Source organism: Passer montanus, unplaced genomic scaffold (genome assembly GCF_014805655.1).
Source record: "Passer montanus isolate IOZ18808 unplaced genomic scaffold, ASM1480565v1 scaffold45, whole genome shotgun sequence".
Lineage (NCBI taxonomy): Eukaryota > Metazoa > Chordata > Aves > Passeriformes > Passeridae > Passer > Passer montanus.
The window spans coordinates 4,213,114-4,223,428 of NW_024369373.1; the positions used below are offsets into that span (position 1 = coordinate 4,213,114).

Genomic DNA, 10,315 nt, shown 5'->3' on the forward strand with positions numbered 1-10,315 from the left:
CTGATAAAGGCAGCCCTTACCCTCAACTCCACTTTGCTCTTGCCCAAACTGGGAGAAGCAGTACTGCATGAGTCAGCCTTCCTTTTTATGGCCAACAGAGCTTGGGAGGCAGCAAGGACACACTCTGTGCTCCTGGCCTGGAAACCCATTGTGGATGTTTCCCCCACCTGCCTTGGGTGCACACAGGGACAAGGGGCCCTCTGCATATGGAGGAGCTTGGCCAAGGAGAGCATTGTGTTTATTATTGCTTTACCTTCACACAGTTGCTCAACTGCTTGTGATAGCATCTTTCTGAGAAGTGAAATTTGGAGGCTCAACTCTGGCCATAGTGGCTGCTTCACCTTTTTAAAAATAGCCAATGGGCAAAGATTTCCCCCACCCTTCCTGCCTGCACTGGAGAGGTTGCCTCAGCCAGTTCCTCCAGCAGCCCTGGCTGCCTTTCCCTGCCTCTTGTTCACTGCTGTTACTGCTCCAAGGCTATTTCGTGGCTTCTTGCCTGGTTCCCTGTTAAAAATGCTATCCCAGATCTGATTCCCACTAACCTTGGGCATAAAGGAGGATGCAAATGCAGCACTATGAATGTCCCAGCTTCCTCAATTTCATTCATCAATAACTCTTTCCTGGTGAAGCAATGAGCCATGTTTTTCCCTCCACTTCTTTTTAAGGCAGTTAAGCAAATACAGAGCCTCTGGCAGCCCTTGTTAGTCTTAATTTGATTTGCACCTTGGCTTTCCAATTTTGCCTCTTGGCAGTTTAGTGAGCATGTCATTCTGCTCACGTCCTTTGTGGTTTTCCTCATGGCCTTCTGTTTTGACCAGTGGGATTCTGAAGAACTCTGCAGCTATATTTGCCTCCTCTGAAACTTCCCCTCCTTCCCTCAGCAATAATAAGTGGTTACCAAGGTTGTTAGTACAAGTCTTAGGTGTCTGGCTCAGCTCTTCTTGGATTCATGAGCAGTCTGTCCCTCTTAGTTGAAGGTTTTTTAAAACCCTTTTCTCCTTAAAATAACAATATAAGTAATTTCATACTATAGACACAAGAGAAGGGCCGTACTGGTCAGCCCAAGGGCCACCCAGCCTGTAGGGAATCATGGGATCCTTTTAGGTCACAAAAAAGATGTTTGAGTGCAACAGTTACCCCATCACTGCCAGGCTTGTGCAGGTGCTTATGTCACTGGTGGCAGGGATGTTGCTGGTGCTGATGATGTCGTGCCTGGCAGAGAAGCTGATGAGGTGGGTTGTTCAATGGCTGGACATCTGCCCAAGTTGGATCATCTGAGAATAACCCAGAAGATCTGGACTATCTCTTTGGGGTAATCTCTGAACCTCAGCATCTGTTGTGGATATAACACTAAATCACTAGAGCTATGTGCTGGTTTGAAACCCAGTGGGAAAGTTAACTCCACTCAAGCTGCTCCTCTTCCAACAGCAGAAGAAACACCAGGCAAGACCACATGTAGGAATCACAGTTTTACTGAAAAACTCACAATAAACACAACATTACCAATAAAAGAGTACAGAAGAGAGTGCACTACCCATGAGAAGGGTATTCACCACCAAACCAGCAAAAACACCTATTTATTCCCAGCACAAAGCAGACCCATGTGCATCACTGCAGCAGCATCTCTGTGAAGCAAGCAATGCTTTTCCATCCTTGCCCCATGTTTCAAGTGAGTGAATGAAACCAAGGTCACCCCTCATCACGGCAGGTGCCTGCTCCAGAGAAAATCCAGAATATTGTTATAAGACTTCTCATGGCCAGCACGTGCCATCCAGCACATCCAGGACCAAACTCTTCCTAGACACCATGCTGGCCACACAGTGTACAGTGCCATTCCTGAACATGGAACAAGCAGCTAGAGGAGCCTGTCAGCAACTGGAGACAGTGAAAATAGTTGCTGAGGCTTGGCAGTGCTTGGAGCTGCAGAAGGCAAAGGGAACACGGGCTCAAGAGCCCTGTCCTCACTGTGAGACATGGCTTCTTCAGGGGAACATAAAGCAGGGTTCTGCAGCCACTCAGGGATAATAGGTGTCTTTGGTCCCCAAGACTGCACTGCTGTATGAGCTAACACCTGGCTTTTGAGGAGGATGACCGAAAAGGTGGATAACAAGCTGCTCACCTCCCTCACTTGCCCTCTGCCTTGGGAGAGACATCCACCTCTGTGCAGGCAGCACTGCCATCCCCACGACTCTGCTTCTGTTGCAATGGCTTGATCTCAGTGTAAATGACATTGGAGGAGGCAGATCCTGTCCCCTTCTTTTCAAAATTCAGGTTGGCATAGGTCAGATCCTCAGTCCCTGTCACTGGGGCTGCCTGCAGGGAGAGAGCAATGAGTAGAGCCTTGGCTTTTCTTTCTGTGTCTCCCCTGCTTATACATTTCCACTGGCACAACTCTTTGTGCTGCCCAAGCATCACCCAGATTGCTCAGAAGTGCCACCTACTCAAACACTCATAAGCCCTTATTTAATAGGAATTAATAAGTGTTTAGGACCATGTTTTCAGAAAGCAAAGCTGATTTTACTATGAAATCCTTTAAGTGGGTATTCAACAATGCTTTTTTTGACAGGGAGGAGGAAGCGATACGTGCAAAGCCCCCCATGGCTTACCGTACTCGCCTGATTCCCCTCTGTCACTTCCCCACTCATGAGCTCTCCTGAAAAAGGAAACCTAGTTTAAATAGTAGCTAAAATAGTGACAATGATCATTATTTTAAATTAAGAAAATAATGAAAGAATGAAGCAAACATCTGCATTGGTCCTGCTTTTGTTGTGGGAGAGGATGAGGCACTGCAGCTCTTTGTCTCTGAAGATGGTCAAAGGGCTGCAGGGGTTGGCAAAGGCATAAAAGCCCTTGGAGGGGCTGGAGAAGAGCTCTGAGATGGACACTTCTGGATATGCACAACCTGTTTCAGTCACCCAACAGGTTGTGCCATAACCAGACTCCCACCAGCAACTGGCCAGAAGGAAAGGAGGGGGGTGAACCTTCTCACCACACAGGGACAGCTGGTTCAGGAGGATTTGGGAAGGGAACACAGCAAGCAAGAGCAGTAGGATGTCAAAGATGGACATCTCCCAAGCCTGACTTTGTCCAGACCAGCAGTGGAGGAAGAAATGCCAACCTGTTCTGTCCCTTCTGCGCTGCCACAGCAGGAAGGCAATTACCGGCATGTAAAGGAGCGTCCCGACCGCTAAGCCCAGGAGGGTGCACAGGAGGAGGTTGAGTCCTGCACACACAACATCACAGAGGCACTCGTGAGCCACCACCCCCTGCAGGGACACCTGCTGCCACTGCCTCCTTCATGGCAGGCTCAGCTTCTCCCCAGACTTGGGCTTCCAGACCCTGAACCATCTACAGCTTCAGGGTGCTGACAAAATCCAGGGGGTAGTTGGAGCATCAGAGCCCCTTCCCAGCATCACAGCCTCTGATCCACTGGTGCCTACCCCAGCTTGGCAGCAGGCCCCACCCACTCATGGGAAAACACCTGGCTGTTTTCTCCCTTACTGCTCCTCCCTCTTTTTTCCCTGAGGACTCCTCCTGCCCTCCACTCTTGCAGCCAGGGGACTGTGGGGACACACCTGTCCAGATCTTTCCTGTGACACCAGTCTGAGGTCCTGCACAGCCACAGCCTGAAAGGCAGAAACACGAGTGAAAGACTGTCCAGAGGCAGAGAACACCCTGCACCCTGCTCTGCTTTGGAGCAGGAGACTTGACCCAACAGTCCTGGCTGTCCCCTTCCTGCCACCACAGCTCCAGCCATGTCAGTGGTTGGCTGATGTGCTGCAGCTGGAGAATATGGCAGGTCCTAGGAAAGAACCAACAGCCCATGGTCTGTCCCCCCCAGCTCCATCTCCCCATCCCATGGTGGGATGAATCTGCCAAAAGCTGCTGTGCTGGGTTGGCTCCTCCAGTTCTCAGGATGCTTTGAGAGGAAGCAAAGCATGGAAGAACCAGAGGAGTGCTGGAGGCAGTGTCCTGCTCTGCCCACTCCTCTCCCCCATGGAAACAGACCCACTGCCACTTACTGAGATATGCTGCTTGTGTGCTGTCCCCAGTGTCTGTCGAGTTTGGTCTTGTGATGAAGACCCCACACACACAGATTCCTGTGCAGGCTGTACACAGGCTTGAGTTGGTGAAATTCCTACAGTTTTCACCCACAAACACAGTGTTGGTTTGATTTCCAGCATTTGTTGAGTTAGGTGTTGTAAAGAAGACCCCAGACACACAGATTCCTGTGTGGGCTGTACACAGGCTTGAGCTGGTGAAATTCATACAGTTTTCTCCCAGAATCACAGTGTTGGTTTGATTCTCCTTCTCCAGACATTCAGAATTGTACCACTTCACCTGCACTGTGAGATTCTCCAAACCAATCTCGATGTGCACAGTGGAGACTGGCTTTAGCATCTGACTGGCTGTTCCTGGAGGAAACAAAACCAGGTGATAGCTGAAATATAATGACCTTACAGGGTCATGTCCCACGAGTCACTCATTAAAGACACGGTCAAGTGACCATCCTTTTCTGCAGCAGCTGATGATCTTTTCCAAATCTGGCTGCTAATGATTCTAAGCATTCTAACCATGCTAAGCACTCAGCACTGAAATGCTGCGTGTTGTCTTGTGCCACTGGATGCTGTGCAGTGCACAAACTCCTCTGTGCCTCAGGAAGGACTGGAAATGTGAGGATCAGGGGGAAGGCATCTCTTCCACCAGTGACACAGGCACCCAAGCAGGAAGTGCCTCAGGCTCCACCATTTCATGGAGCATGAGGTGGGATTGGGGGATTGGCAGTGGAGAATAGTCAGCCCTGGAGAAGCAAAGAAAATACAGTAAACAGATTCCCTGCAGCCTCTCTGGCTTCATCCCACCCCATAATGCTCACTCTGGAGTACTTCAGAATCACTCTCTGAGCTGAAGTCACTTCACATGTTCTCAGCTGAGTTCTCCCTCTCTTACCTCTCCTCAGTCCTTCTTCCCACTCCAGGGGGTGTTAGTGGATTTCTGTCCCTTACCACCTTTGCTGAGTTCAGAACATCTGCCCTTGGACGTGTTCCTTGTGTTCTCCACCCTGCAGGTGTACGTTCCTGCATTTGCTTTGTTCACGTTGGCAAAGATGAGCTGGGCCAGATAATTTTTCTTCTCCATACCCCCTCCATTCTGCTGTTTTCCACCATTTCAGGTGACATTAAACCACTTCACCTCCCTGGCAGTGCTGCTCAAACCTGCCTGGAGCAGACACTGCAAGATGAGACCTAACCCTACCAACACATCAGCTGTGGCTGAAATCTGGTGAGCAAGTCCTGGCTGGAAAAAAAATCCTTTAGGAGGGCTGGTTTTGTTCCAAGGAGTATCCACATGTGTCCTGTGAAGCTGACCCCACTCTGCAATAACCAGGCTTATAAGCATTTCTGTTTCCTTCCCCCCAGCTGTTTTCTCTCCCTGCTGCTGAAGGCAAAGCTGGTTCAAAGCCCCCTGAGGTCACAGCCTGTGCAAGCACAGCTGCAAGGGGGACCCCTTTGCAAGGCACATAGCAGGGTGCTGCTGCAGAAGAGGGGCTAAATGATGCAAGAGGGGAGGCAAAAGCAGCAGCAGGCACTTTCCACCCCTTCTGCAGGCACAAGCAATGAGGGAAGAGATGAGAAGCAAGGGCACTGGGGGACTCACCAACTGGCAGCCAGGTGAGGAGCAGCAGGGGCAGAAAGGTGCTGGCCAGCCAGGGCTCCATGCTTCCCAGCAGCCTCATGCTGACCGTGCTGGTGCCTGGTGGGATCGGCCGGAGCCTCTGTCTCTCCCTGCACTGCGGGGTCACTGCTCAGCCCAGGGCAGCTGAAGCCTTGCTGGGACCTCACCCCTGCACCACTGGGCCAGGCAGTTTCCTCTGTGCTCAGACTTCCCCTCTCTTCCCCTTCTCTTGCCTCAGCCCAGTTCTTATCTCCTCTCTTCTCTGATTCCTCCTCTGGTTTCATCCTGACCACATACTCGGCCCTGAGACCTGAGTAATGCCCCGGGAGCTGCTGATGGCCATCCCCACTCCACCAGGGCCCTGCCCAGCGGCTCCTGCCACTTCCCCAGCTTCCTGCGGCACCACCTCCCCACGCCTGCTTTGTTTCACACCGGGAACGGAGCCCCTGGAGGAAGCGGCGCTGCGGCACGGCAGGGGGGATGTCCACACCCATCTGCTGATCGGAGGTGCTCCTGCTGAGCCCAGGTGGGGACACACACACCCTGCCACCCGCAGGGACTTGCGGTTTGACTTAGGGATGGGCTTGATCAGAGTGCTCTGCCTGTGGGATGTACCTGCAGAGCCCTGCCCCGACTCTGGCCACCAGGACCCAGCTCCTGTCACTTCATTGCCACTCCCCTGTGTTTCCCTGCCACCTCCGGCACGAGGGACACGAACATCCAGCAGACAGACACAGCTTGTGTCACCCGTGCCACCAAAGGGACAGCAGCCAGCAGGTGCAGGCCCCTCTGTCCCCCAGCCGCTGTGGGTGCAATCTCTGCTGCTCCCCACTGCCAGCCACCACTCTTCCTCTTCACACCCAGAGCACAGCCTCCTGCCAGCTGCCATTTCCTCCCCTTTAGTTTCTATCAGATCCACAGTAACCCTCCACACCGTGCTGGGCACACACGTGTCTCCAGAGGAAAGGCTGTTCACTGGAGCTCTGCTCCACCAGCCAGTGGAACTGCCTGGCTGAAGCTGAGGTCTCATCTGTAAACCAGCCCACACGAGAAAGCAGCAACACCAGCACATTTGCTGATAAGATGGCACAAGATCCGCGAGAATGACAAGTGAGAGGTTCTGTATCCCTCTTGTTCTCCCCTCTGGACCTCAGCATCTCTTCCCATGCTCTTTCTGATGTTCAGTTCCTGCCTGCATTTGAATCTTCATCTCTCCTTTCACAACTGCATAAAACCATGTGTACTTGTTTATTTCCTTCCTTTTCATGTCTATTCTGGTTCTCACGTTTCCTGGCACAGATAAAGCCAAGACCTTCTGAAGCAAGACGTGCCTTCCCCCTGTTCCCAGCTGTAGTGCTGGTGGAACTAAAGGTTAATGTCTTGCTTTCTGCTGACTCCACAGAGGTGCTTTCCTACCAGAATCCCTTCCAGCTCCACAGCCACATTCCACGGTGCTCTCTGCCAAGGAGAAGAGCGAGCAGGAAATGACAATGCTGCTGTTAACAACAGGGTGCCCTGCATCAGCAGCAGCTACACCAGGCACTACACAATGTCCACAGCAGCAGGGAGGCTGCAGAGCCCCTCAGGAGCTCCCCACTCCCTTGAGGGGCACGAAGGAAATACAGAACCACCAAGGTCTTCCTCTGCAGCTGCTGGGAGCAGCGAGCAGCCCCCGTGCGAGGCTGGGGCGATGAGGGGCGCTGGGGAGGATGAGGCCGTGAGAAGCGCTGTTTCCAGCCGGCCCGCGGTGCCCTCACAGAGCTCTGCCCTGGGGGTCGCGGTGCTCTGTCCCCCAGGGCCGCCACAAGCGATGCTGCCCTCACAGCACTGGGGCTGAGGGGACTCGGGGCCACATCCATCTGAGGCCCCTGAGCCCTCACGGAGCTGGGCACGGAACAGCCAGCGCCACAGCAGCTGGTGCCACCGAGCGGGAGGTGCTGGCGGTGTCCCGGGCTCCCTCCCTGAGGCACAGCACCCTCAGGAAGCGGCGGCCGCCCGCGGGACCCCGATCCGGGCACAGCCCGAGAGCACAGAGCGCCTCACCACAGCTCATCGCGCTGCTCTCCCATTGGCTGATGTCTCTGTCAGTCACGTAAGTCCCGCCTCCCCGCCCATCTCCAGCCGCAGGATTGGCCGTCCCTCACGCGGCGCCTGAAGCCCCCTGGGCGCCGCCATGTTGGGGGCCGCTGCCCGGCGGAGGGGCGGTGCGGCGCCGGGCTGCGGCGGCCCGGCCGGGCACAGGTGAGGGCGGCCCGGACCCCTCGAGCCCCCCGGGCTCCTCCGCTGTCCCGGGGCCGCTGGGCGGCGAGGGGAGCGCGCTCCTGCCAGGGGGCGCGGGGCCGGGAGCGGCTGGGGAGGGGCCGGGGTACCAGCTCCGTGCGGGCCGGTGAGGTGAGGCGGGGCCTGCCCCGTCCTGACCCCTGAAGGGGGAGCCGAGGTGAGGCGAGGTGAGCCCTGCCCTGCTCCAGGGGTGAGGCGAGGTCAGCCGTGCCCCGTCCAGCCCTGCGAGGAGCCCTCACACGAGGAGCCCTGCCCGTGCCCCGGGCGCACGGAGCCCCGCGGGCCGGGCCGGGCCGGCGGCATCCCGGCTGCCATGGCCCTGCCGCGGGCCCTGCATCGAGGCCGCTCTGCTTCCCGGGATTGCCCAGCTGCTCTGTCTCCGGCACGGTCCTCGCCGCCGCCTTGGACCTCGGGCGGCACCTGTGGGAGGTGCCGTGCCTGGAGCAGGAAGGACAGAGGGACAGAGAGCTGCGCTGGGCTCGAGGTGTGGTGGGAGTTCCTGCAGGCTGTGCGCTCCTGCCTTATCGCACAGCCCGCTGGCACTGGGTCAGGAGCGCGTTTAGAAAGGAAAGCACGTCAGTTTTGACATCAACACGTGAACCATTCCATACACAGCCTCAAGTGTGTTCGTGCCAGAGGGCAGAAGTGTTTGCTGGTGTGCTCCTCCACCATGTACCTTATCTTTCTTGGAACCCAAAAGGAACTTCTTAGGATAAGTTGGAGACATGTGAAAAGCTTTATGCAGAGCCAGTGCTACCCTGGCCAGCACCTTTCAGAACATGGGCTGTTATTTTCACTACCTTTGGCCATCTGTAATGGTCCACAACAGTTTCTGAGCCCTGTGATCCTTGACTGTACTGTCTGGTTTTTGAGACTTCTGCCTTTGGAGCTCCAGACTGCTTCAACATGGAATTGAATGGGATGCTGTAGGAACCAAGAGGTTTTTCATTGCACTGGGTCACAAACTTATTGTTGCTATGTGTATCAATGGAGTCAAAAAGCTCCTTTCTATGACCAGGATGGGACTTCAAACTCACTGTGAAATTCAGCAAAAATAAAGGTGTTTTGAGGCCACAAAAAAAAAAAAAAAAGAATGGCAGAGCTCTTAAGTGCTTCTGTTAGAAAATTTAAGTCAGAATGATGTTGCAGATTGATTATTTCATCTCTGTTAAAAAGAGATTGATTTTTGTCTCCTGAGATGCAAGATACCTGCTGCAGCCTGGTTTCAGTTGCCCATAAAAGCTCTGCCTTTTGTGTTTTCTGGGGGAGGTTCTCATTGACGTGTTCATTCCAATGTTTGACTGCTGGAGAGGTTGATGCACTGGGATTTTAATTTTTGTAACTAGTTTGCTGAGGCTTGTTAGAAGGTTTGAGGCTTGGTGGGTTTTAAAGCAAATATGTAGAAATTGTACCTAATTCTAAGCTGGTGTTGGTACCAGTTTCAGGCATTTCTTTCTCAGAGCTCTTCCCATGCTCTGCCAAAATCAGTTTTCTCTAGTTTTCAGTTTAGTGCTAGTTGTGACTTCTGTGCATTCAGTGAACATCATTGGATAGACAGGAGTCTCTCTTTTCACTCCCTGTAAATGACATTTGTCTCATGGCATTGTCTCTTGGCAAGGGCACTTCACAACTTAAAAAACTCTGAGGCAAGGAACCACCTCCTTCAGATTGTTTTGATCCAGCCTTCTTTGAGCTCCATTTGATGTGCTCTTATGTGGTGAAGGACAGTGAAAATTTTGCTTTTCTCCATCCTAAGCCACTCCTGACTTTATCACTTGTGATGTCTCATCCAAACTGAGGAATCTTTCCTTGCTTAGGTCTTCCTTTTCAGGAGATTTTGGTGCTTTGGATCACCTCTGAGAAGAGAAGTACCAGATGTGCACGTGGAGCTCCAGATGCTGGTGCTCTGGGGACCTCTGTGGCAGCACAGTGCTGTTCTTCTGAGATCCCTGCTCCTTCTTCCCAGACTGTTAATTACAGCTGCCTCTCCTCAGCAGTGGCCTTTTCCTGACATGGAGGGTTTAGGCTGTTTCCTCGGGGTGGCCGGGCTGGGATCCCTGTCCTGCCAGCACTGGAGCTGTTCTGCAGTGTGTGTGTGTGTGTGTGTGTGTGAAGGCTGCAGCACCCACGTGGACCCCCTGTTTAAAGCTCTCAGCTCAGTTCTGCTCATGCTCCGCGTGCTCTGTGATTTGTAAGGATTGGCTTATTTTTTAAGAGGCAGCTGGATGGAAAACAGGGAAGAGTAACACTTAAACTGGGTGATTGTTAGAGAAATCAGCTTATCTGAGTAGCAGGAGCCTCCTGTTGCACATACTGTGGTGTTCTAGAGCATTTTCAGTGAATTCAGCCTGTTCTGAGC

General features: G+C 53.3%; 1 protein-coding gene across 2 annotated transcripts; it reads right to left on the bottom strand.

Moving 5' to 3' along the window:
- Window positions 1–1,454: 1,454 nt before the first annotated feature.
- LOC120507914 lies at window positions 1,455–7,903 on the bottom strand. 2 transcript variants are annotated; one of them, XM_039721072.1, is made up of 6 exons: window positions 5,659–7,903; window positions 4,023–4,415; window positions 3,576–3,626; window positions 3,119–3,223; window positions 2,607–2,653; window positions 1,455–2,313 (listed from the first exon to the last, which is right to left on the bottom strand). In XM_039721072.1, the coding sequence occupies exons 1-6, from the start codon at window positions 5,735–5,737 to the stop codon at window positions 2,125–2,127; spliced, it is 864 nt and encodes a 287-aa protein (XP_039577006.1). In that variant the 5' UTR covers window positions 5,738–7,903; the 3' UTR covers window positions 1,455–2,124. The 2 variants fall into 2 exon arrangements, with proteins under 2 accessions (XP_039577006.1, XP_039577005.1); XM_039721071.1 differs by having other exon boundaries at window positions 3,576–4,415; window positions 5,659–7,902.
- Window positions 7,904–10,315: the final 2,412 nt, after the last annotated feature.

Coding starts and splice junctions, on each gene's coding strand:
- LOC120507914 (XM_039721071.1), bottom strand. CDS start 5,737: ATGAGGCTGCTGGGAAGCATGGAGCCCTGGCTGGCCAGCACCTTTCTG. Junction 3,224..3,575: donor CACAGGAAAGATCTGGACAG/GTGTGTCCCCAC, acceptor TTGTGTGTGCAG/GACTCAACCTCCTCCTGTGC. Junction 2,314..2,606: donor AGGGGAATCAGGCGAGTACG/GTAAGCCATGGG, acceptor CTCTCCCTGCAG/GCAGCCCCAGTGACAGGGAC.